This window comes from Coloeus monedula, assembly GCF_965178545.1.
Source record: "Coloeus monedula genome assembly, chromosome: 2".
NCBI classification, from domain to species: Eukaryota; Metazoa; Chordata; class Aves; order Passeriformes; family Corvidae; genus Coloeus; species Coloeus monedula.
Window position 1 is genome coordinate 31162009 of NC_138782.1, and position 27298 is coordinate 31189306.

A 27298-nucleotide genomic window follows, 5' to 3' on the forward strand; every position below is an offset into this window, starting at 1 on the left:
CACTTCCAGGGATGGGGCATCCAGAACTCTTCTGGGCAACCTGTTCTATACCCTCACTGTAAAGTGAGTTCAAAACTCCTTGAACATCATCAACTGAATTTCAGAACTACTTTTCCGAAATCTCCCTAAACGTTCCTGTAACACAGCTTTACCTTCCCAAGTCTTAGCTATTTTTGTCACTTCAAAACAACTACAAATGCACAGAAAAGCAAATTTTAAGTTGCAGATAGATTTTTCACATGCATTCAATTTCATGGTACAATCCAAAATATAGATCCTATTACCCAGTATACACTACTTAAGTTTCTTGAAAAGTTATGATAAAGGAACAATTTGAAGTCATTCCCCCTAGCAACACATAACAAAACTCATGACTTTCCCTGTAGAGCACTGATTTATGATTAAACACATTTATCCAAAAAACTTTTTATTATAATATCCAAGTGATAAGCAAACTAATTCTACTTCCACCTCCATGCCAGGTGTGAATGAACACACTGACTGGAAAACTTACACTTCCTCAAACTAATTATTTCTCATTTCCAAACAAAGGCACTTAGCCTAAAAATGCCACACAAGCAAAAATGATACAGCATTTAAAAAGAAATCCCCCACAGTCAATATACTGGAAGTCATCTCCGAATCATCACTGCCCTTCAGGTTTCCACATACCCTTTTTCACCTCCATTAGCAGAATTTGGATCTGCCAAACCTGAAAGTGGGAAACAAATTCTCCTTTTGTCCTTCAGGATTGCAGAGTTATCCACCTATCTATTTACTGGTATAATAACATCAAAATCTGGGTTGAGAAACTTACCACAAGATCAACTGTAAAATATTACTGTGGTGGCTAACAACAGTTTCTATGTTATTAATCCAATCAGACAGGTCTATGCCTGTCATCTTTGCCCAGATTTGAACTCCTGTTGCCCAAGAGAATAGAAATTGGTGATGCAGGAAGAAATGCTTAACTGTACAGTATTATTTGCGTGTGGCTCAGCAAGCACTTAACCACATATGTGAAGCTCTGCCAAGATGTCCTCCTACAACAAAAGAACTTACGAAAAAAAAAATGAGAGCACAAACACAATCAGTAGTTGGCAGATTTTGGGTGGAACATTATTTACCTACTACTTGTTCTTAAAATAGAACCCCGTATTTTTACAGGTTTTAAGGACTGAATTAAATTAAAAGGTCTTTTGTGATTGGCTAAAGATATAATTTTAATCAGCTTGCCAACTGTATTATCTATTTATCACTAGGTTACTGAGATATACTGGTGGGGTTGAAGCTCAGAAACATACCAAATCATTAAAAAGATCTTTTTCATGGTGGAAAAAAATGTACTTCCGCACACACCGAATTTTGTTATTTCCATTTCGTTAGAGGACGCAGTACAAATGACACCAGTGGTGATGCCAGAGGAATCTGTATCAGTGCATGCAAGTGTGGATAGCCTCAAGCCAGCCTATACAGTTAAGATAGGGCAGTGATTGAGAAGGGTAACTGAGAAGATATTTTGCATTAAAAAAATTGACTATGGAAGAAAGAAGACATTTCTAAGTCTTGCAATATTTATCTATGGTACGGACTGAGATTATCAAAGGGAGTCTCTATTTGCTTCTAGTTTCCCAGTTGGGAAGTCTTTCTGACACACATGGATACATTCACACATCCTGACAGTATTTAGTACTATCTTATCCCAGAAGTGTACCAAGAAGATAAACAAATTAAAGTTTGCAAAAACAGTAAAACATTTTATCACTGGAAGAGCACTAAGGAAATGGTGTATACTGTATTCCTTGCACAATTTCAAATCAAGCCTGGATAAAACTCCTAAACATTTAACAAAAAAAATCCTTTCTGGTACTGAGAGAATTGAGACATTCGAGGGATGGCTTGTTGTCAAAAAATAAAATATATTTTAGACACGGACCACCACTGTCAATTTGACCACCTCAGAAACGTGAGTTCTCCTTTAGTCCCCAAAAGAATGGTGAGAGAGTGGTGCAGAAGACTTTCCCACAAATATTCTCAGTTTCCTTCCGTGGCTTAAGAAAATAACTTCATGGCACCACATACTAAAGGGCTACGCACATGCAGTACAAACATAACCTGTCCAAGATAACTGCAGAAGAATAAAAGGATATACACACATATAAAAATGAAAAAAGCCACCCCAAACCACGTCCTTTAACAGGTCACTTGTACAAAAGACACTGCTGCTAGCACAGTGTGCTTATAAACCCTCGACACCCCTACATTCTTGACTTTAAAGGGAGTCAGCTGTTGGACCTTGTTAGATATTAATTAACAAAAACAGGGAGTTGCCTTGGTGAAAAGTAAACAGCATTCCAGTTGCACAGTCTGATGTAACATGGGTGGTTGCATATAGACTCTAACATTAAACTATTAAACTAAATATGCTGAACAGATTGGTGGATGAACAAAAATAGAATGCTAGACTTTCCTAGCATTAGTATAACAAACAAAATCAGGAAAAATTCTATCCTTTTTCTAACATTTTAACTGTACTCAGTTGTATGTGGAAAGTACTCAGCAATGCCAGTTGCATTGCCAGGATCATTCACTGCTAGTGACTAGTGTTCTATTTCAGGGTATTTATTTACTTTTTTTAATTCTGCTATAGTATATGAAATTAAGAAAGGAAAATACAAATTAGCATCTGTGTATAGAAAAGGCAACTCGAAGCTTTCAGTAGACAGAGCCAAAAAAATGAAGTAAAAGAGATTTCCCAGTATTATGTGCCTTGGTGTTGTTGCAAGGCATTATTAACACCACCCATAATACTGACCCAAATTCTTTAATATTTGGTCCCATGCACTGCTCTAACTGATATCATGTACCAGCTAGTCCAAAAGGACTATGCATTAGTGACAGTTGTCAGAATGCAGCAAACTCATGCCCTTGTTGCTCATGCTATCCCTTCACTGTGACAGCAGTGAGATAGGAACTTAATTTAACTTTCAACTATCATGACCTTGAGCCAGAGCAAATCCTAGACGGCAATATGTCCTTAAGAATTCACCCTTCCATGCTGCTGGAGAAGCATGATGAGACTAACTAAAAAAGCCTTTGCTTCCTCACTACCACAATACATAGCATACTGCTAATGACATTGTATAATACTGCTACAACCAACTGCACAGCTTCAGTCTGAAGGTACATTTATGTCCCAAGGACTGGGACAACTGAGGCCTTGGGATTCTCAGACTGGACTTTCAGAAGAGGTCCTCCCCTAAGGAGGGTGGCAGAGCAGCACACTGGTTCCTCAAGGACCCTGTAGGATCTCCACTGAGAAGTGTTCAAGACACAGACGAAGACTCTGCAACACAAAACCTGAGCTAGTGCTGGTGGTAGTCCCAGGCCAAGCAGGAAGCTGGCCTAGATAATTCAGAGTTCCTCTCCAACAAAGAACTCTATGACTCTGATGTGAGAACTACCACTTACGTGCTGCAAAAGCATTTTCTACAAAACCACTCCAGCTATCCTGGGTTAAGGAATTCGATATATTTTATGAATTGATGTGACCTCCAAAATTTTAATGCAATACTATGAGAAGAAAAGAAAGAAATCACAGTAGTGAGAAATATAATCTTTTTAATGCCGAGAAATGTAGTCTAAATAGAATACTATCACAGGGGAAAAAAAGTTTGTTCAATTATACATAATCCAGGCTTTGATAAATACAACATAATAGAGTGTTTTTGCTTTCACTGTTGCATTAAAGTCCTGAAGGTTTCACTCCTTTTTAAAATGGAAACAATTAATTGTGAAGAGAAATAACGTTAAAAGAAATGTAAAATAAACCGTGTTTTAAAAAACTAATGTTAAAATGCTTTAAAATAAAGGACAACAAAGGCAGTGAAATCATAGACAACACTAAATGCTTGTTCTGGATATGCACTGATTCTGTGTATCAGACAATTAAAAGGGCTGTTAGGTTTTCGTAGATTAAATGTTGCCTAAGCTTTCAACAAGACGTGCTCTGGCAGGATGTACATACATCGTTCAACTCTCCTTGCAGTTTCTATGTCAACTGCAGGAAAAACTGCTACCTGACATGCAAAAAACATAGCCCCGCTTCTTGAAAATGAAACAAATTTTCAGAAATGTGTGCAGAGTTAAAAACAAACAGCTAAAAGAGAAACCAGAAAATAGAGATGGAATGTAAAAAAAATAAAAAAAACAATGGAAGGCAGTATGAGAAACCTAAGTGATAGGTAAATTAACAAAACCAAGAGTACCAATTGATAACAACAGAATTTGAGGAGGTAGAAAGCAAGTTGCACATTCATTACAGCTACAAAAGAAACACAGTGTTTGAGCCATGGAACAAATGAGGAGGATCACTACATAATTACACATACATGCCATCTAACCATCTTCCCATTATAGAGCAAAAGAAAAAAAAAAAAAAAAAAACAACCTGGGAAGTCAACCAAAAACATGACCTGAAGGAACTACCTCCAGAGAATGTCCCAGAAAGTCCTGCCTGCCTGGAGAGGTCTAGGGAAGGGCAGTGGGCTGCTGCTGCTGCTGTGGCACACACAACCTCCCAGGACAGACAGAGGTTGCACAGCTGTTTGGGTTAATATCAAAGACAACCTCCAAGAAAGGAAAAGGAAAGGAAAGCAAGCAGCAACCACACTGAAGAGCAGAACTGCTTCGCACGCAGTACTTAACATATGGAATAAACAGTACTGAGGCAACACAAGGGAACAATTAGTCTGAATGGTTTTGTAAATATCTTGGACAAATACCAGAAGAAAAGAATACTGAGGAAGACACTGACTAATTCAGGGGAGCGAAGGGGCCTCGATGGCTTTTCTGGCCTCCCTCTGTCCTTATGTGCCCTGTATTTATATTTGAACACTTGCATTACCCAGCATATAGGCTATTTAAGGTCAGGAAAGCATTGCAGCAGCACAGCTGCCTCCAGCAAGTAGTGCTTGACATCACTAAACCACACAGAAGAGCACAGCCCTTTCATTGGCTTCAACAGCAAATATCTGCAAGCAGAATTGTTTCGCTCTATTTGTACAGGTTTTTCCACTGCACTGTGGTGTCTGTAACTTCAGTACTAACAGAGTTTTGTCCACTGAAATTGTTAAACAGCTGAAGTTTCCTCTCCGTGTATTTTTAGTGGCCCCTGATCAGAAAGCAGCTCAAAGAATTTAGTTTTAAAATCCAACTTAAAAGAATCTACACTTTCATCATCTAAATTTTCAGTTCTTGCCAAATTTAACTTGTCTTCCTCTGTGGGATGTTTGACACGTACTGCATGCACATATTAAATATCACACATGAGATCTCTCATTTAAATTCTGTAATATTCTTTGCTGACACACAAGTATGTTTTTCCAAACTATACATAAAAAGAGTCCCATTCATTAACACAACGGCCACATGATTTGCTGCCTATAATCTGCACTTTCATTTAAACATAGCTGAAGTTTAGTATAGTTAGAGGATGCCTGTGGCAGGTTCAAAATTCAACAAATTTCTGGCATTTGTTAAGGGGACTCTTCAGAGTAAAGCTCCTAGGAAAGAAGTTCTCAATATTCTTAAAGGGGAATCTGTTCTCTAGGAAAAGACTATCCAACAAAAAAGTCTCACATTTGATAATGTCTTTTATACATTTTCTCCAGGTAGGTCCAGTGTACAAATGCTAAAAGGAGCTGGGGTTTCAGCTAACATTCACATCAGCCAAACAGCTTGTAGTAGTTAAGTAGCAGGACGGACTGTGACTGTCTCATATGCCTTAAATAAAATAAGCAATACAATGAATCACATTCTTGACAATAATTAGGGAAAAGGAAACCCCCAGAAATTCTGTATTCACATTTTAAAAATCAGCCATAATTTATTTTGGGAAAATGGCTTCTTCCTACAATGGATAATTAAGGAGGTATCAATGTTCCTTTCAAGAAGGCATCAAGTTTAAAATGCCACTGATTATTTGCAGGAAAGATGGGAGGCAGAAAGCAAAGGAAACTGAGAGGTGGTACCTAGTACTACTGTGGGGTCAAGAAGCTTATGGGAAAAAGGCAAGTTAGCAGGGGAACCAGCCCTTCTGGTAATGTCAAAGAATGCACTACAATCCTTTATCACACAAACAGAGGGGTCAAGACCCCTACACTTATATTTTCCCTCCTGCCCATCAGGGCAGTTCCTCTGCCATACTCATCAATTCATGCTCCCTGTACCACCACATTCCCTGCTGAAACATCAGTAACAGGACTCTGGTTCCTAGAGGGTACTACCAGCTCTTCCCAAAGGGGGGGATGGGAGGCAGAGGGAGAAGACAACAGAGATAATCAAAACTGAGGTCTTCCACATACAACTAAATTCTGCTTTTCACACTTGTCAGGGGTTATATATGAAAATCCTTAGCTTTTCACCTTCCAGTGGTCAGATTTGTACCAATTGAATGTGGCCATCTGGAAGCAAGCATTAAACAGTAGATGAATTTTTGTTAATTGTTTTAAATAATAAAATAGAAAAAGTCTGAAGACAAAACAGTAATGTGCAGATCACAACAAAAATGGAGTTATCTGAAAACAAATTATTTAATCACCATATTCAGAAAGCAAACCACATATCCCAAATAAGCAAAAATCAACTTCAAGAAAGCATACTTTGTTAAGATACCATGTTCTGTAGTGGTGGGTTTGCATTTACATCAAGAACTGGGAAAAATACCCACGCAGCAACAAAAGTGCGTTCAAAGTGTACTCTAGGAAATATGAATTTTCATAACTGTTGAATAAATGTGCCTTTCCACACCCACTACATTTGCTGCCAAGGTTCTAATTAACTCATTTAACTACTATTTGACAGTTTTGGTAATTAATACCCAGTTAGAATGAATACAGTAGAACAACTAAATCTCAGCTGTGATCTGAAAGAAAAGCTTTCCATGACCTGCTCGTGCCACTTTCCACCCTTTGCCAGCAGTCCTGGCTAACCAAGGAGGTCCCAGTTGATTGGATTGCAAATGTAATGACCATCTATAAGAATGATCAGAAGGAGGATCTGGGCAACTACAGGCCTGTTAGGCCTTGTGCTGGGGAAGGTCAGGGAGCAGATTATCTTGAGTGTCACCACACGGCACATGCAGGATAATCAGGGGATCAGGAACAACCAGCATGGGTTTATAAAAATGGTCCTGCTTGACCAACTCGGTCTCCTAATGTGACAGGGTGTCCTGTTTAGTGGATGAGGAAAAGGTTGCAGATGTTGTCATTGACAAGCCTCTGACACCATTTCCCACCAAATTCTCTTGGAGATGCTGGCAGCCTGTGGCTTGGACAGGTGCACTCTTCACCGGGTAAAAAACTGGCTGGATGGGTGGGCCCAGAGAATGATGGTGAATGGAGTTACATCCAGCTGGTGGCTGGTCACTAGTGGGGTTCCAGAGGGCTCAGAATTGGGGCCAGTCCCATTTAAAAACTTTACTGATGATCAGGACGAGGGGATCAAGTGCCCCCTGTGCGAGTTTTCAGATGACACCAAGTTGGGTGGGAGTGCTAGTCTGCTGGAGGGCAGGAAGGGTCTGCAGGGGGATCTGGACAGACTGGATAGATGGGCTGAGGCGAACAGGATGAGGTTCAATAAGGTGAAGTGCTGGGTCCTGCACTTGGGTCACAACAAGCCCCTACAGACTTGAGGAACTGTATCTGAAAAGCTGTCCAGTGGAAAAGGACCTGGAGCTGCTGGTCAACAGTGGCTGAACACGAGCCAGTGTGTTTCCAGGTGGCCAAGAAGGCCAATGACATCCTGGCCTATATCAGAAATAATGTGGCGAGCAGGACCAGGGCAGTGATTGTACTCCTGTACTAGGCACTGGTCAGGCCACACCTCAAGTATTTTGTCCAGTTTTGGGTCACTTACTACAAGAAGAACATTGAGGTGCTGGAGTGTGTCCAGAGAAGAGCAACAGAGCTGGTGAAGGGTCTGGAGAACAAGTCCTATGAGGAGAGGCTGAGGGAGCTGGAGTGGTTTAGTTTAGAGATGGAGGCTCAGGAGGGACCTTATCTCTCTCCCCAACTACCTGAAAACAGGATGCAGCCAGGTGGGAGTTGGCCTCTTCTTGCAAACAACAAGTGATAGGACAAGAGGAAATGGCCTCAAGTTGCACCAGAAGAGGTTTAGATTGGATATTAAGGAGATTTTCTTCACCTAAAGGATTGCAAAGCACTGGAACACTCTGCGCAGAGAAGTGGTGGAGTCACCACCCCTGGAGGTATTTAGAAGATGTGTAGCTGTGGTACTTATGGACATGGTGGACTTGGCAGTGTTAAATTTACATTTGAATGTGATGATCATAAAGGTATTTTTCAACCTAAATGATTCTATGATTACATTTACTGATAAATTACCAGAAGCCTCAAACTTGTCAGGTAATTTTAAAATTTGATGCTGTCAGTAACTTTGAAGCACTTTTCCTCTGCCAGAGCAATTTAGCTCCAAAGAGGCAGTCTTTGGAATTAAGTCTGTTTAACAACAGAGAAGCTACTGCTTCAATTGTGATTTCCCAGCAACTTTGTGTCTAACTGTTACTTTTTTTTAAAGCAGAATTTAACACCAGTACCTTATCGATGAAACGACAAATAAATTGGCACTAGAGAAACTCCAAGTTCCCCTACATACAGATTCTACCTGGACCTGATTTTTCCATTGCATTTTGAAGAAACACCTAGCCAGTAATTGTTTAGGTTAATATTTAACCCCAGTTACCAGACCCTCCTGCTTACTCTATTACTGCCATACCAAACGCCACAGAATAAAAAGGTGACACCTGCTTCAAATTTCTTTCATCAGCCTAATTAATGTTACAGAAAACATTTCAAGGAGTTCAAACTGTCCCTACCATTGGCCCAGAGTTCTTTAGAACAAAAGGTCCTACATAAAACCCGCCCAAATATTCCTATTAATTCTTTGGTATGAAAAAAATCCTGCCACCTGTGACAGACACAGTTCAGTACCAGCATGGATTGGTTCTGTTCAGCAGGCTTTCTTTCCCCTACAAGAACATTTCAGGAAATGAAGATGAAACCTGCTTTGTGTGCTCTAATGTCTTAGGAAAATATGCAAGAAAGGCACTTCAGTACTGCACAAGGAATGTCTGAATGGCAATAAAAATACTCTCCAACCCTCTAAACTCTAGGAACAACAGAGGCAGTAGAAAAGACAAAAATGTCTGGATGCATCAAAATAAAAGAAGATTTTTTGTAAAACTGAAATGAATTTCAGTATCAAAGTAAACACAATCTAAGAGAATAATTTTAAAGATAACCCCTATTGCAGATAGAGAGGAGGATTTCAAAAATACTAAGTACTGACCCTAGCTAGTAATGAAGATGACAGCAATTTTCAATACTGTTGCCAGGATTAGTTTTGACTAATTAAAAGTGCTTTTGACAATCTCACTGTACAAAGATACAAGTCTAAACATATGGGCAACAGTAAAGAATCAAGAACACCTTTATGAATAATAATGTCTGATGTCCTAAGAAAAAATTACTTTGTTCTCTTTTTCCTTCATTATCACTCCTTGTAGGTGGATAAACATGCCTAGAAGCAGTGATACCACAATAAAGTTGCTGAGGAAGATATTTTAGTAGAATACAGTTTTATAATGATGCTTAGAAATGCCTGTGTTGAAACATGGATTATTACAATGAAAGGTGGCATACTCACACCACATGACAAATAACATGATACAGAATTGGATGTTTAATTAGGGTAGCCTGAAATAAATTATATGTGCACAAGTGAAAAAATGCAACAACTCAATGGAGAGATTTGATCTAAAGGAATCAAATGTGTTTAAAACTTGTGCAATTTCTGTGGACCATTCTACCCTAGTCAGAAGTGTGCAGAGCGAGTTGAAGAGAGCTGTGTTGAATCATGTTTTCATTTTCTTTTGTGATTTCTTACTAACTAATTTTCCTATATGTGTATTTCAACCATACAAGAAAATACTTTAGGTGATAAAGTGCTTGATATATCATGTAAAAATACTCTCTCCACCATCACATTACAGAACCTTATACATACAAGGCTGACACTCAGAGCCTGACAAAACCTCCAGAAGACACCAACCCTTCCCAATACTCAGCTCTAAGTAATGCTCTGAGACTTGAGGCAACACTGAGCTTTGGACTGCCACAAAAGGTATGTCAGACCAAAAACTGTCCCATATCTCCTATACAGAGAAATTGGTACCTCACTACCTAGCAACAAAATCAGTCCCACTGAACTGCCTCAAGTGTTTCACACCTCGACAAATAGGTCTAATTGCTTAGTCTCTTAACTGACTTAAAAATCTCACTCACTGAGCCATTTAAAGACAGCATTAACATATCCAGCATTAAAGCACCATTTAGATGATGGACACATAATCTTAGCTCTCCTACAACTATTTTCACTAATTGCTCTATAGCAGCTTCAGAGGAGAAAAAAAAAAAAAAAGAACAATCAGTACAGTTGAACACCTGGAATAGAAGTACAAGTCAATCTGCTTTGACTGCCAGTCCCAGTCTGTCCTGATCTCTTCTGAAGCTGTCAACAGGCCATCAAAAGTTGGTTGCAGTGAACCAGATGATTTTTAGGACACAGGAAGAGTTGCAAAGCAGAGCTAGATTGGCAATCAGGCTATGGGACTGGCTACAGTTTCTGAAGACTTGGCTGATGGGGGCATGGCACACACGGCAGGCAGTAGATATGTCTGATGCACTGACCAAACAGGGCTTAATGGAACAGGAAGCACTGCAAAGCAATGGTCATTCCTCCTGCTTCCCATGTCTGCAAAGATGTTCTGGGATTTGAAGAAGCCATGGACTGCCCTGGATGACTACTAACAATTCTACTGAAATCATCAACTCAGATGCATAAGCACATTTTAGTATGCCAAATTGAAGATCTTCTGACTTCTACAAAGCAGACATATAAAAAGGCCTAAGCACAACCATTCATTTAGTGACTGTGTATTCATAATCATTCTGAAACAGCAGGCTTCTACTGGTGGCAGCATGGCATGCCAACTTTAAAGGTGAAGCCCTTCACGGCTCCCCTGTATCTCAAACACAGCAAGAGGTGGTACTTGACAGTAAATGGGAAATATTCTATGGTTTTCCTCCTCCAACTCCCAGCAGAAAGCACAGCTAAAAGATGGGAAACACCTTAAAGCAAACACACGTTTAATTTTCTCTCCAATTTTTTCTTCCATCAGTGAAAAACACAGGAACATTCAAAGCTTAAGAGTTCAGATCAGGTTTTTGTTATTCTCCCCTGCCTGTGTGAGAAGGTTAAACGCAGTCACCGAACTTTGCATACCACCCTCAGTCACGAAGAACCCTCTGGCACAGCTCCCAGACCAGTAAAAAACGACCATTTCAGTCCCTAAAGCATGGAGCCTGATCCATTTAAGCAAAACAACTTCTACTGACAGCTGGTTTTCTTAGCATATTCACGTCTGTGTATTTATCAGAGAAAAGCCCTCCAGGACAACAGTGTTTATTGCAGGATTATTTCTGTGAACACAGGGAACACAGCATTCACTGAGCAACAGTGTTTCTACCCTTATATAGTTTTTTCTTAAAATGTGAACCAAGATGAACCCATTTTTATGTTCTTTAGCATGGATGGCTCATGAAGGAAAAAAACTACATACATTGAATTATTTCTTTTAAGAAAAAACCCCAAAACCTTCTGATCCACATTCATGTGTAGTATGCTGACACACACTTTAAGCATTAATATAGAAATCAGCTGTTCAATCCTGCACTGACTCTTTGGATTTAGACTCTAATGACTTTTAATAAATGGGAAACAAAGATATGATGGGAAGTTTCATTACAAATTTCTGTCCCATGTGAGTATCTAGCATACCTTCACTAGAAAGGCAATTTTGAACAAGCAAGATGTTTTCTATCAACAGGTTTAGAGACACTACAAATAACTCATGGAAATGCAACAGAGACATAAAGGGTAAATATCCCAGCAGGCCCCTAACATGCCCCAGAGCACAGCTGTGTCTACCTAGCTCAGCTGTATGACCCTCTTCCCAAAGCACAGCAGCTATCAGCAGAGGATGGAGAGCATCCTGCAACAAGTCTCCCGCCCTGAGGTGCGAGGAGGTGAAGGATGAGCTGGGGACACACTCACGGATGCTGACAAGCACCATGCTCTCAAGTTGTGTGGTCAGTCTGTGTGGTTTCTCAGCTTACCACTTCCTCCAGAAGTGTGCAGAAACTGTTTTCTATGATACTACCGTAAAGACAGTAGTTTTCTTAAAATAAATACGTCTCATAAATATTCCATGTTTCATTTGAACTTGATCTGATTTTGAAATAATTGAAAGTAACTGTTATTGGCATCTGTTTATTGATGTAATGCAACAAAAAGTCAGAAGTATTCTAAAAACTATAGAATGTAAGCTATTTTAAGTGACTGATTTCAAATTAAGGAAACATTAAAAGTTGCTGTTAATGTGTTTTGAACAAATAGTATCAAAATGAACTTTTCAAATTAGCAAGTTTTAATGAAAGAATTAAACCAGGTATAGTTACGAATAGTTACTGATGAGATTTTTATAAATTAATACAAATGCTTCCCATCCCTAAATCTGGGGTTGGTTGTTTCACTATAGGAACTGCACTTGACACTCTTGCAGCCACATCACACATCACACCACACAAGTCAATAAAGGACCAGTATTGACTTGAATGATCCACAACTCTTCTCTACTGCATCTCTACCTGCTGCTTCAACAACTGGACTTTTTCAAGCCAACCAATGTACTAACATCTACACCCCAAACCATAAAAGGGGGACATTTCCCTGATTTTGGAAATCTCTCTTCCAGAGTCTATGACAAAGTGCAGTCAAAGTCTTAGAAGTATTATGCTTACTATCAGTTTAAAAAAATAGAGCAAATGTGTTTTACAAAAACCCTTCAAAGCCAAAAACCTATATTCACATTGCTAGGACTCAAATTTGCTGACAAGATCTGTGGGTATGTATCATTTTTAGAAAGGGCAATGAAGGAATGTGTGTTTATATGGCAGAGCACAAGAGCAATGAAACCTCTTGGGAAAGCAGGAGATAACTCACTTTACACAAACAGGCCCTTTTCCTCTTATTGCTCTACAAACCTGAAATGTTATTTCATATGTCAGGAAAATGCTATTCCTGTTTGCTCATTCTTCCTAAAGTGAACCTATTTTAGTATTAGCAAAATAATTGTGGGAATTTGGTATTTTTCATGTTTTGTTGAGTACTTGGGAATGTTATGTTGGGAACTACCAACGACTACTTGGTACACCTCAAAATCTGCTGCATAGGAAAAATACACTGGTAATTTGCTTACATGGCTTTTGTAGATCCAATTACTGTGAGCAGCAGGAAAGAACTTTTATAAGCAGAACACAATTCAAATGTAACATGCCACGGCCTCAAGTCATTAAACTAATCCTGAGGGCTTCTTGAAGCTTTTTGTACTTTTGGCAAAAAGTATAAAGAAGTACACATTGTTTCTTCAGTTCCCAAACACTGGGAAGTTAAATATCTAGACTGTCAGCCCCTGCTAAACACAGTAGAGATTGATTTTGGGAAAGCACAAGAGAGAACGATATCTTTTGTATTAAAGCACAATTATACAAACACTCGAAACATACCCAAACATTTTTTCATGGCACATAAAAAGTAGCCAGTAGCATAAAGGGCAGTGCAACAGCCCACAAGCAACTTCAGTAATTATGAATTATCAGTACCTAGATACTGTGATGAAAACGTTACAAATGCAGAAAGACAGATTGACTTAGATGAGTGAAGTATCTCAACTTCAACACACAGATAATGTGACAAGGTGTGGCACAGAACTCCAGGGTTAACTGGCATGATTTTAACATGACTGCATCAGCTATAAATGACAAAGCCATATATACATTAGAATGTCAGATACATACCAACACTACTCAAGTATTTTTCTGCTGTATCGCTCCACATCACACATCTAAAATCAGATGCTCTTTAGGGCACTGAGAGAAAATGCAATGCTTCTAGGAAGACAAAGAGGTCCTTTGTATCGCTATTCTGCTTGGTACTAAGAGGTTAACATCTTTCTAAAGATAGTGTTGAAAGTGGGAAAATACTCAATGTATTCATTAGCTCATGGATGATTTAGACATATACCTGGGTGGCCTGAAATACACTTAACCATCAACATGTGACTACAGCTGAAAAGACAATGGAAACTAATGGTAGCCCATTCGCTTTTAAGAGTTCAGAAAAAGAATCCTTTGGAACAAGGAAGGATAATTACATGTTTGACTACAATTATTCCCTCAACTGATGCTGACAAAAAGTAGTGAATTGATGAAAAATATGAAATGTGAAAGCTACGAAATATATTATCTGTGTGTTTGCACATGCACACGTAACCTACATTTCCTTAAAGTATCTCAGAAGTCTTATGTCTTTATCTAAATCAAATTCTGGTTTTTATTTTCTAAACTGCATCCAAGAGTTTATCCAGATCGATACTCTGTCGAGCTAAATGTCAAGATACCATGTTTCTTCACTCACACAAACTTTATCCCCAAGTTATTATAAAACTGTGGTAGACAGTATTTCCCATCTTTTCTTCTCTACACAGAAGAGTCATCACCAGTTCAGAGGAAAATCAACTGCAGTACTAGCAAAAAAGCCAACACATCGCTGAAACAATGCTAGACCAGTTAGCATGTGGTATACCTGGAAAGTCTAACATAGTTATTTTTTTTATGCATTACAAGACTGAGATACTGAAGACAAGGAGAAGCATTAAAACATTCTTAATTCCAGAAAAGGAAGAAAAGAAATTTAATAAAAACAGATTGACTTTTAGTCTTCAGTCTTCCATTTTAGGAGGAAAAATCTGTTTCTCAGCAAATCTATTTGCCAACTGGTAAACAGATCAGTAAGGTTCAATGCTCTTAAAATGAAATATTCAGATATTCTCCTGAAAAAAGTAATTTACTAAAGCTGCAAATTCTAAAAGCATAGTTAACCAAGCTCTTTAGCTTCTACAACAATACTTTATTCACATGTATTATGTTTATATAGAGAACTACCTTCCCAAAAGAAAAAAAAAATTAAAGATTCCCCCCCCCCAAAAGCTATCATTATGTTGTACCACAGAAGACATTCAAAATATACTGCCACAGGAAAGGACAGCATAGTCTTCAGAGACTGTGATGCTACAAGAATACCACATACAAACAGAACTAGCTGAGAGAAGATGTGTCATTTCTCCACCACACACACACACACACACACACACTCACAGTAACTACTGTAACTTTAAGCAATTTAAAGCAATAGTATGTTATCATCTAGTATGCTATCACATATATTGAAAATATATTGAAAAAATTAAAAAGTTCTGAGATGAAGTAGAATAAACATTCCAGGAAAAAGCCTGTCTCACTCACTGTTCAATACGTGGGGAGAGATACAGCTTAGGAAAAACCTGAGTAGCTTCTGCATCCTCAAAACTAACGGAGAGAAGTGCAACATCTTCTCCAGGGTCTTCATTCACATCCTGTATGTATAAAAGTAATATAAAATGGTAAACAACAAACTGAATATTTAAAAGCTTACAGATAAGAACTAATAAGTCAAATATGAATTTATTTAAGAGATGTTTGAGTGTGGAATCTAAACTGTAACCACTGCAAAACAGGTTGCAAATTTATTCTTTCTTACTGTATTTGCACTTTAAAGATATTTTGTTCTGCTTAACTTCCTTTAATGTATCAAAATAAAATTACTGAGTTACCAAGTATACAGTACTGTAGCTCTTCTTCACTTAGGCAAACTATAAATTTCAGTAAAGATACAGATTTTGTTTTTAGGAATTCCTGGTTTGACATCAGGTGCAAATGCCAAAGAATTTTTTAAAATGTTGTAATATCACTGAATTATCACCACACATTTTGTATTTGTTATTTTTCAAAGTAGTTTATGGTCCAAACTTTCTGGTGTAGGGTATTCAACTCCTCTTGTGGATGAAAAACATTTTTGCAATTAGAAATTTTTATCTAGAAGTCAACTGTCCCCAAGTTTCCTGCAAATTAAACCTATGCATTACTTGTAGCAAAGCATGCAGACTCCAGAAAAGTACTGTAAGAAAGAAAAAAAGCATGCTAAATAAAAGTCAATCTTAATGTATTCACAGTTGAGGCTTTCTTTATATCAGAACAATCAGTTACAGCTTTGGGATCATCTAGAACAAATTGTTCCTGGTTAGGACCTGACATCCCTCTAATTCATAAATCACATACAGTATGAACAAGTGTATTTCTGCCACACACAACTTCATTTAAGCTCTTGACCTCTAGTTAGAAGGTAGTGAGTTAGCAGCACAGTCATCTTCACTGACAGCAAAAAATACAGTGCCACTTTCTGCTCTCAAATAAATCTTGTGACATGTTTGTTCATATGTACACAGCAACTTGCCAAGATGCCTTTGTTTTTATCCGTTTTGGAAAAATAGGAGAGGAAATAAGATATGTGCTCAAAACAGGATCAACATGGTGCAGAGTGCCCTGGTATGCTCTGTCCTACAGCCAGCTGTGAGGAAGGAACAGGCAAATCACTTAAATATTCTTAGGAGGCCCTGCCCTAACTGGGGAGAAAAAAAAAATTAAGTGACCACTGAGTGGTTTCAGGAAGGCAATCTCGTGCCATTTGAAGCTCTGGCAGGACTGAAGCTGTTAATGTCCAGAGAGACGAGCTGCATACCAGCTATTACGTGCAGAACACTACATGCCAAGACACTTAGTGATAAGCTGCAGGGAAGAATGGGTCTTAAAAAAGCCTAATTGTCTTAGATGAAAAATGAGACAGAACTGACAGTGTTTTCTTAAATTCTGCCTTGGTGTGCAGCTCACTTCTGACAGCTGAAAGAAAACTGTACTCTTAGAACTGCCTGTAAAATGGTCATGAGCACACTATGGCTGGAAATCAGAGCACGGTTTTAACCCTAAGTTTAACCCTAAGGACAACACTCCCTATGAGTGGTGAGCACAAACAATAGCTGCTGTCCTGCTGTGGTATGATCAGTTTATGGATGGCATTATGTGACGTAATTGCCTTTAACAGCAATGGACAGGATCTTGTGACCCAAAATGTTCCCTTAAGTGTTACATTTTTAAGTGGTACTATCATCTGAACTAGAGAAAACAGAACAGATTACAAAACCTTTATCAACAAGACAAGTAACAACAAAATATACCCAAGAGTACAATCCACCCCGACCCTTTCCCCAGTATTTAATGTATTTCCATCATTAAGGAAAAAACTTAAATAAGGAACAGCTTTCAATCCTGAAGCTGAATATAGCATTAACTGGCTTTTCCCCATTAATTTGCTAATTGTCAATCAAACGAAAAGAACTATTAGGAGAGATTAAACAGCAATGCTTTTAATGCTAATAAAAATTAAAAAGGTTTTATTTTAATGGGCATTCCTCAAGACATGACAGGTACATAAAATGGTTAGGTTGATGAGAAGCTCAATGTAACCCCATGACATGCACTTGCATCTCAGAAAGCCAACTGTATCCTGGGGCCAGATCTAAAGCAGTGTTGCCAGCTAGAGGAGGGAGGGGATTCTGCCCTTCTACTCTGCTTTGCTGAGACCCCACCCGTGGTGCTGCATCCAGCTCTGCTACGGACAGTAAATCCCTTATTTAGTCTTCCGTTTATGATTAGTGCTTAAGTAGACATGAACACACAGCTTGACACCATGTGTAAAACCAGTTTCTGGAATACTATCAGGTGCTTACTGATTGAAGAAAGTCAAAACAAAGAAACAGAAAAACTCAACTTCAAAACAGACTATGTGAATGCCACTACAGCATCCATTAACACATACAGTAATATTACATTATATTTTCTGTGCTCAAGAGTGAATTTCATATGAAGACTCATGCCAGGGGAAAAAAACCCACACAACCATATAAATAATCTCTGTAGCTTTGCAGGTTAAGCTGCAGTAAAACAGAATGTGTAGTAAGAGCAATAAATTGAGACATGATATTTTTCCATTTACAAAAACACGCACAACAAACATGACTGCAAACTCCTGTTACCAGCAGAGCACCATGTTATGTTCATACAACTACTGCCCAGTGCAAATCCATGTAAAGAAATTGGCATTCTTCTATAACTACCACTTTTCAAATGGATGTGTATTTTCAGCCCTGAGAAATGAAAATTGTTACTTAAAAAAGACCCAAAACCCCAAAACAGCATTCCTGTAGGTTTTAAAAGATGCAGTGCAGTAACACCATGAAGCTGCTCAACCTTATTGCTCAGGTGGCCACAGATTTACAACAAACTCCCTTCTATCTGACACCATACCATTTATTCCTTTCAGGCTTTGTTACTTTTATTTATGGAAGAAGCTGATTGGTAGAACTGCATTCGACACTAGCATATCTCTTACAACTGCCGTTTATAAAAACAAACCAAAACCAGACGTCTTGAAGATTAATTGTGGAAAACTTTTCAACTAATAAACCTTTTTGATGTTGTCTGTGCCAGTTACAACTTAACTCCTTCAGTGATCTCTGTCCTGGTCATCTAGAGAAACCTGTACATGATTAGGTGAGAAGATGGAACCTTCTAATACCAGGCCATGACATTTGCCCAGAACAGGGGCTGAGATCTTTTCATTACACCACAGTGTCCAAAGGCAAATGCTGTTTTAATGCTTCTTATCAAACCCTGCACAGACACCACCTTCCCTTTTCCCATTTCTGTGCATGTATTTATATCAAAGAATAGATCAGATCTAAACAGAGCAGGAAAGTAAAAGCCACCTCTATTCTTGTTTTTCAGTTGGCTTCAAAAGATAGGGTGACATCAAATTGCTTTGGCAATATTATGCCCTTTTAGGGAAAAAAAAAAAAGAGGCTGTTGGACTAAAGTCACATCTCATTTTTTAGTACTTAAGTAGCCATGCTTTTTCTTCTTATCATTTGTATTTAACTCACAACATGATAGATGCTTTTATTAAACAAATTAATTTTATATTCAAGAAAAACTGATTTTGTAAAAATGCAGAATGGCAATTTTCCATAAACGTTAAATTTCAAGGTTAGAACTGACATAACAGAAATGCCATTTTATACTCACAGAACTTTCTCTACACAAGACTACAGAAGGTATTATTAAAATGAACTTCTAACTGAACAGAGAACACATCCTGGGCCACAGGAATTTTGAGGTTTAAAAACTGAATGCAAAAATGCTTGAGATCATTAGTTAAATATGAGATAACATACACCTATTAATTTTTCCACAACAGTCTCATGCCTGATAGCAAAAAAACCCAACCTCTAGAAAATTGCAATGCAAAAGATCCAACACAGACTTTCATGGTGCCTTTCTGCCACCTTGCTACTATCTACTTCTTTTTTTTTAAAAGAAAATATTTTTCTCATTTCTGAAAATGTCCATTCAAATAAAATATGAAAAAAATGGGCATACCCCTTAACACTGAAAATAAGTAGTTTTCTTTCTCAAGAACTGTAAGGGGTTTCCTATGTTTACAGAATACTTTGCACAATGGGGCCTCATCCTTGTCTAAACCTCCAAAGCAATGTGGTGAGAAAAGAACAACAAAAAAATCTAGACATTTTCAACCCATAGGCTTTTTTTTCTATTACAGAAACCTAGCAACAATTTACAGAAATAAATAAAACTTTGATAAACAGAAAACTCAGGGTAGTTGATTCTAATTCACCCTTTTTCTATTTAGCTAGTGCAGATGAAAGGTTCATTCAAAATTCAAGAACAAGAGACCAGGTGAAAATATAAATGCAGAACAGAACAGATGAAAATGGAAGTTCAAAAGCATTTAGAAATTTTTCTCCCACATACCTCATGAAAAGACTTTGAGTATCACAAAACTCCAAAGAAAAACTTAAAATTCTATTTCCAATTGTTTCAGCACTGTCTTAACAGCCATTTGTTAGTTTTCATTTGTATTAATCTCAATTTACATTCAAATTCATGTTTCAACGTTTACAGCTGCTCCCTTTCCAAGATCCTTAATCTTTTTACAAAGTTAGTATGAGTTGTTTATGAAAATTACCATCAAAACCACTTTAAATACACTATCCAAACGGCATTGTTTTCTCATATCCTACCTACTGTAATTGAAAGCTGGGAATTTACTGGAACTGACAATTTATTATGAGTCAGATGGTTGATAGCCAGGCCAACCAAAACATCTGCTCTGCACAGTCACAACTGCTATAACCCATTTCCTCTTGTGCCTGGAGTCCTACCAAGTTGTACATTACAGTTCCTTTTCCTTAAAGATGCAGAGTATGGAAAATCAGTTATTACCTTTTCTACATTATCAAAAAAGAATTGCCTTGCAGCCTCTGATTAAAGCACATTTTCAAGAGGAGGCATTTCTGTATTTGGCACACAAGTGCAATTCCCTGCCCCAAACAGTAATGCTTAAAGTGGTGAGTGGCTCCAGTCTTGTCCTGGGCAATAGCAGGACCTGTCCTTCCATGGAAGACTCAAGATGGAAGGGGAATGAGACTGGGAGGAGAGCGTGCAATGGGGCGATGCACAGATCAAGGATGTGGCACTGAGAGCCTGCTTTAGTGTGATTAACTCTAACAAAAATGAGAAGAAACTTAGAATTTGGTAGAAAGGAAGGGAAAGTATGTGCAGGAAGAGTATTGGCATGCTATTGGGGAGGACAAGCAGCTTCTGACTCAAGTGACAGTAGGATATAAGACAAGGGAGCTGAGCTTCTGGTAAGGCTGTAAAGTTTGTACTGTGAGTATACACGGCAACCAGTGTGGGGATAAAAGTGAGGGAAGAAAGAGAACACAAACTGTTAAACCTATTGGATATTCCTTTGAGAAATGAGGTGCCTCACAGATGATTGATATTGTAGATGCCTCCCAACAATATGGTGAGGCCAAATCCGCTTCAGGAGGGAAGTTCCCAGTCCCAGCTGATTGCCCCTACCTCTTGCTGGAGGTTTCTGACTTCTCAGCTCTCACAACTCTTCAATAATTGTTTTTGTGGTATGACTAATTGAAGGAATGGAAAACTCCAACAAATGGGGAAGGGATCACTTAAAATAAACAAAGGATAAACTTACGTGAAGTGATGGAGGTTGTTGGGGAAGGTGGAATAGAAAGGCACAACATGGATGAGAGCAGAGTGGAGTGAGGAGACCTTGATCTTAGCATCTGCAGCCAGCTTATACTAAGTGGGTCTTTCAACAGACACTTGACTGTGGTACCTCTCTGCCCTACCAAGGCAGCTTGGTAGCTGGCTTCAGCTTCACTGAACTTGAGTGTGAAATTTATATTGCAGGATCCTTTCTGAGAAAAGAAAGGTCTCCAGAAGAGAAATGCATGAGAGTAGCATGCATTCAGAAATTTAATTTATCTTAGGGTCAAATTTAATTCATGTAATTCTGCATGATACATATCTGTAACATTAACAACTGATCAGAGAAGAACTTAGTGTTGAAGCTGAAATATGAATTACACCGGAGAATACACAATACTGTTCGCTTCATTAGTATTAACAGGCCTCTTGCTTCACAAGAGTTAGCAGTGTTTGGCTTTTTCCCACCAAATGGCAGTGTGCAATAACATGAAAATAAAGCATAAGCAACTTGTAACCTTAATGTGTACAATAGGTACAATTGTTTCACTAGCCAGCTTTGACAGGAGCAGCTACAAGTTCTCCCAATCTTTTCCTCTATCTAGTGGTTTTTTACTTGCTTTTTCTTAAACAACAAAACACACCAGGGGAAAGCAAGCTAAGGAATGTGGAGTGGCAAATGAGACTGAGAAATCTGCTTCACTCTAGGGAGAATAATTACTCCAGGAAATTCTTTCTCCTGTCTTCCAGGAAACCCACCAGGTTTGATCAAGGAGTGTTGACTCTTTAAATAGGATCTTTAATGAAAACAAAGGCAGTTACCTTGAGTGCACTGCTCATGGCATCAAAGCATTCCATACACAGTCCCTCTCCCAAGGTAACGCAGCAAAACACTCGCCTGGCAAACACTCCAGGCAAAGCACGTTTGAGCTCAGTGTTGCTCCGATTTTAAAAGTTACATGACAATTTATAGGCTGGGAACAACTTTGTAAAATCTGAAAAGCAAGCCTCTAGGACAATGTATTGGGTTTTCCTCATTAAACAAAATAAAACAAGTATCTACTGAGCATTAAAACTATCTGCAAGACCTCCGAGTATACCACTGGGCATCGACAGCTGAACATAAAAACGAGGGATGTTACAAACAGTGTGACATCGCATGGTTCTTTTCATTGTCATTGTTCAGGGTTTTCTTGTTCCTTTTCCATATGAATCTGTTTTGTCTATATTTCTTTCTTTTCTTATGGTCATGGTATTTTACCACCACTTTCACAATATGATTGACTGTTAAGAGTTAGGTAAAAAATGCTGTTAGGAAAAGCTTAAGAAACTACAAACGGTTAAAAAGAAAGAATAACATTCTTGTCCATGAAAATACATGCTCGATTCAAAACTTTCAAGATTAATGAAATTTCAGATGATAAAAATTAATTTAGTTTGACAGGGGAAAATGTTGTGGTGACACTTTCAGCACAACACCACTGTTTGCGTAGGTCTGAAAAACAATCTCAGAAAACAAGGCAGATTTTGCCAATGGTCAAAAACATGTTTTGGCAAGTTTGAGACTCAAATCTGAAATATACAATCTAGGTGTGGCACAGTAAAAAATTAATATTGGATGCAGTATAAAATTGATACTTTTTAATGGATTTCAAGCAAGCTAAAGTGTTTTTACACATTCATTTTCACTTACAAGAGATACAAAGTATATTTGCAAAGAAGGATCATTGTATCATGTTGACTAAAGCTAAGTCTTCATTTATTAAGTATGCTTTGATGACATTATAGTAGAGAATATTTAATATTTTTAGAAGAGACTGATACGTAATATGCTGATGACCTTAAATTTAAATTCATTGAATGAAACTTAGGTATGAGTACATTTGCTCTACCTACTCCAATATCAGGTATCACATTCAGATTAAAATAAGATTAAAAATCAGCATTTACAGAGTTTGGAATACATGTGCAAATGAATTAAAATTTTTAAAAAAACCAAATACAAAACGTGAAGAAATATTAGAAATCTAGACTGCTGGGTAATAATTTCGGACCTAGCTTTTCTGTGCTTTCATGAAAAAGCATTTTTCCTCTTTAGAAAATTTAGGACATCAGTTTATCAAACACCACACAGGAGTGCTGCTTACTTTTTTGTTTCATTTCCTTCTAGCCTAACTTCTAAGCAGACCACATAAACCATTAAGTTAATATAAAACACTACACTTTTGCCATTAAGTAAGTTACCCTGAGAGACGCGCTGTGCCCCACTACTGTGATGAAGTTTTGTAGGCAAGAAAGAGATTCCAATACCAGCGTATCTTTCCTAGAACCTCAAGAAAAGCACCTTGAGGTTGACAGGAGTGCCTGCCTCTGCCATCACCACTGATAATGGGGTGAACAAAGTGTTCCGAGATTGCAAAGCTGAGTTTTTAACTACTCTTAAATAGCAAGCAGCAGTTGCATCCATTCAAACCAAGCTAATGCCGCCATGTCTTTACAAAACAGCTACTTCCTCAACCTGTAATTATGATACATTTTTTTCATCCAAGCACTGTTTTTAAACTTGTTTTCCTTATAAAGATTTGGGGATGCATAAAACCTGGAATTCAAATCCTTCATTAGGCTTTCACCAAGACTCAAAACTCTCCAGCCAACTTTTCAGTCGACTGGACTGTAATTTATTTAGAAAGCAACATTTGCATTCCTTTCCCCCATTTTACTGATTTCTCATCTCTTTAAAAATAGCAATGTCATTGGAGAGGCCAAAGAACAGTCATCTTGTGTCCAATGGAAAACAAAGTCTCCTAATAAGTACCCAAGTACTTAACTACAGGACACAGAAATCATTAATACAATTCTAAATAAAATAATTTTCTTGCTAAGCGAACTTTTAAATCGGCATATTTACACGTGTAGATTGACAAAACAAACATAACAGATTAGTATACAGGCCTCTAAGAAAGATTCAGAGGTAACAATTATATTTGGGAAGAACATAATGTATTTGTGCAAGCAAGGATTCTAGGTGCAGAGCTGACTCTTAGAACAACAGCATGACACCAACAAGAGTACTGTTTTAAAGATAATGAAATAGTTCATTGATACAATTAATAAATCTCACCAAAAAAAAAGAAAGCAAAAGTTAAAATGCTGTGAATGAGACATCATTCGTAAGTATTTCTGTAACTGTGTTGTGGTTGGAAGTCAGCATAAGTATTACTTTTCTAAATCAATCCAACTTTTTAATAAAAGCTTTTTCCCCTGCTCTACACATATTCTTCCATCTCCTGGTTCAGTGAATATCTCCGCAAAATCAGAAATACTATAGATTACATGGGTCACAACAAGAACACCGGAGTAAAGCCATATCCTGAGCTGTGTCTTCAGTGAACCAGGAAGTACCAGCATGATTTCACAGATGAAAAAGTGAATAATCAAAGTGTAAGGTAAAAACAAGCAAAGTTAAACTTGTTCCGTGGTCTTTCACCACTGCAGCTTAGCACTGCTGACCTGATTTAAAAATATGAAACATTTTATTTTAAAAGCAAATGTCAATATTAAAAATATTAACTGCTATGAGTTGTTTTGTCAATTGCTGTTTCCTGAGAGTAAGAAGAATGTTACTTATTAAAGTTCACTGGACCTTCGATTCACAAACTGTTATTATGCATTCCCATTTCAAAGTTATATTTGTATTTCTGTTCCATAGAATTCTATTATTCCCTTGATTCACAAACTGCTATTATGCATTCCCATTTCAAGGGTATAATATTTTTATTTCTCTTCCAAAGAATTCTATTATCCACTTGTCTCATTATTCCATTTATGTTTACAGGCTCTTGAAAATAGGAGTGTGTGTCTGTGTGGGGCATTCTCTGCTTTGGACAAAGAATATGGAAATCAGAGCATCCTGCCCCCTTGAGTCCTATTTACAAACATTCAGCTTTCCAATAAACAACATACTTGGTCGGCACACAAGTGTAAATGTATACAGATGTCACAAAGAGTAATAACTCTAATACTGTAATAAAAATAAAATTCTTGCAGTAAGAAGAGAAACACAGCTTTTCTCTTGTATTTGTGTGAAGGTGGATCCTGATACAGGTGAGAAGCAGGACACTGGAATGAGGGATAAAAGCCGTATTTGTAAAAAAATGGTTGTGACATTGGTATTTCAGAGTTCACATCTGTGCTGATACGTAAATCAGGTACATAATGTGAAAAAAATTCACTGGGCTAACCTCTTTCTATATATAATAAAAAAGTCACATTCGGTGACATGCTGTGTCAAGAGAGGTCTTTGGAACTTACAGTGTGAGACAGTAACTCCTGTACTTTGGCACACAGCTCAGGTGAAGGCTGAATCATCTCTTGTTGTTTACCTTGCCCAAGACAGTGCCTGAAACACAGGGTGTCCAGCTCAGATGTGGTCCCACTGAATTAATGGGATGGTTGCTAGAACAACACATCATGTATTTCCAGATGGAAGACTGACTCCACCACTGACATTTCCCTGATTACTGACTCTGAAAAGATAACCAAATCTTTTCTCCTATCTGTTCTATCAGTGCATCCATCACCAACTTACGATAAAAAATTTGGAGAAGTATAGTTAAACTCTTTTATGGTGTCTGGAGCCGTATTTCAATAAAAAAGATTAGGGTTCAAAGGCTACTAATATTGATACCAGCCTTGAATTTTTGAAGTCTTTCCTGACACTTTTTCTCTCTCACCTGTTATAAAGTTCAGGGGATAGTTTTCTGTAAGTGCAACTTTTAATGCTGTCACAAGGCCCGAAGTTGCCTGCATAAGCTCAACAGTTTCAGCACAGCATCCCAGCATGCACAAATCAACAGAGAAAAATATTGTCTGTTCTAGGTCTGATATTCATCTTTCTGGCCATAAAATTGAGTAGTATGTTTTTTGTCACAGAGGAAGATCTGATTACATACAAGTGAAACTTGGATCACAACAAGAAAGTTTGAACTGGAAGCTTCTTACCCTGTCCTGTAGCACTGGATTGTTTTACTGTTTAATTTGTTTTGTGTTTGAAACAATATATTAAAGAGTACATTATTTACAGAAGTTTTCTGAACTAATGCAATTTTGATGTTCAAACTTCACAACTGATGGGATTTTCCTGATGGTTATCCATTTGGTTCCACCCTACAGTTAAGAGTTCATAGGGACACAGAGACAATGGTAACTCTTCTACTTCTCACTTCTTCATGAACCTCGGCTCCCCTACAGGCAACAGTTTCAAAATAATATAGTCCTTCAGTTGTCTTGCATGTACGCCTATACTGGGGCTCACTACGATACCCCTTTGGGGACAATACTAAGAATTTTTTAAAAAGCTGAAGAAAAGTGCAGAATTGGAAGTTCTTTCATAATAGCATGTGAAAATCAAAGTAAGTGCCAGCTAAAAACCAGAGAAGCCAATACTTAGGATGTCACATTTACATATGATGTAAATAGTAGTATTTAAATTCCTATGTATATTAATAAACTGTAAGTCTGAAACCATCGAGCCTTTTCTGCTAAGAAGCCACTTAGAAAGCAGTTGTGTTTTATCAGTGACAAAACTGCAGTCAACAGCATTTTAAGGATCAAGGGAGAAGGAAGATTCAAGTCACATGCATTCCAGGAACTCTCTGAAATTGCCAAATTCAGCTCAATTTTTCTAATTAATCTTTCCACTCTCAGCAACTTGATTTTTGCAAGTGTGTGTAAAATTCAACCATCTTGATATCTCATGTACAAGATTCCTCGTTTTTTACATTATGGCATTTATCTGGAAATGAAGTGGTCTCATCTTTTATTTCTAGGGTTCAAATGCAATGCAAGAAGCTTATCCTCTCTTGTTACTTTCTGAATATTAAGACTAGATGAGATTTCGGCCCACTGTTTTCACTTTTTACGCAGCACCTTCACAGTGGTCACAAAAGACAACCCTCTACATGCACATTCTGCCCCAACCCTCACAACTACCCAATACATCCATTTTCACATCTTTGGAAAATATACTATGGGATATAGGAAACTACTTGAAGCTAGATATCACCTCTAGCTTC

General features: G+C 37.9%; 1 protein-coding gene across 2 annotated transcripts in view; it reads right to left on the reverse strand.

Annotated features, from left to right (window-relative positions):
* BABAM2 (BRISC and BRCA1 A complex member 2) overlaps window positions 1-27298 on the reverse strand; it is a gene marked incomplete at its 5' end in the record, with an annotated part of 171954 nt that overhangs the window by 70734 nt on the left and 73922 nt on the right. For both annotated transcript variants that reach the window (XM_082303120.1, XM_082303121.1), the window contains one exon: window positions 15504-15613. In XM_082303120.1, the coding sequence (XP_082159246.1) occupies window positions 15504-15613 (110 nt within the window). The remainder of the gene's footprint in view (window positions 1-15503; window positions 15614-27298) is intronic.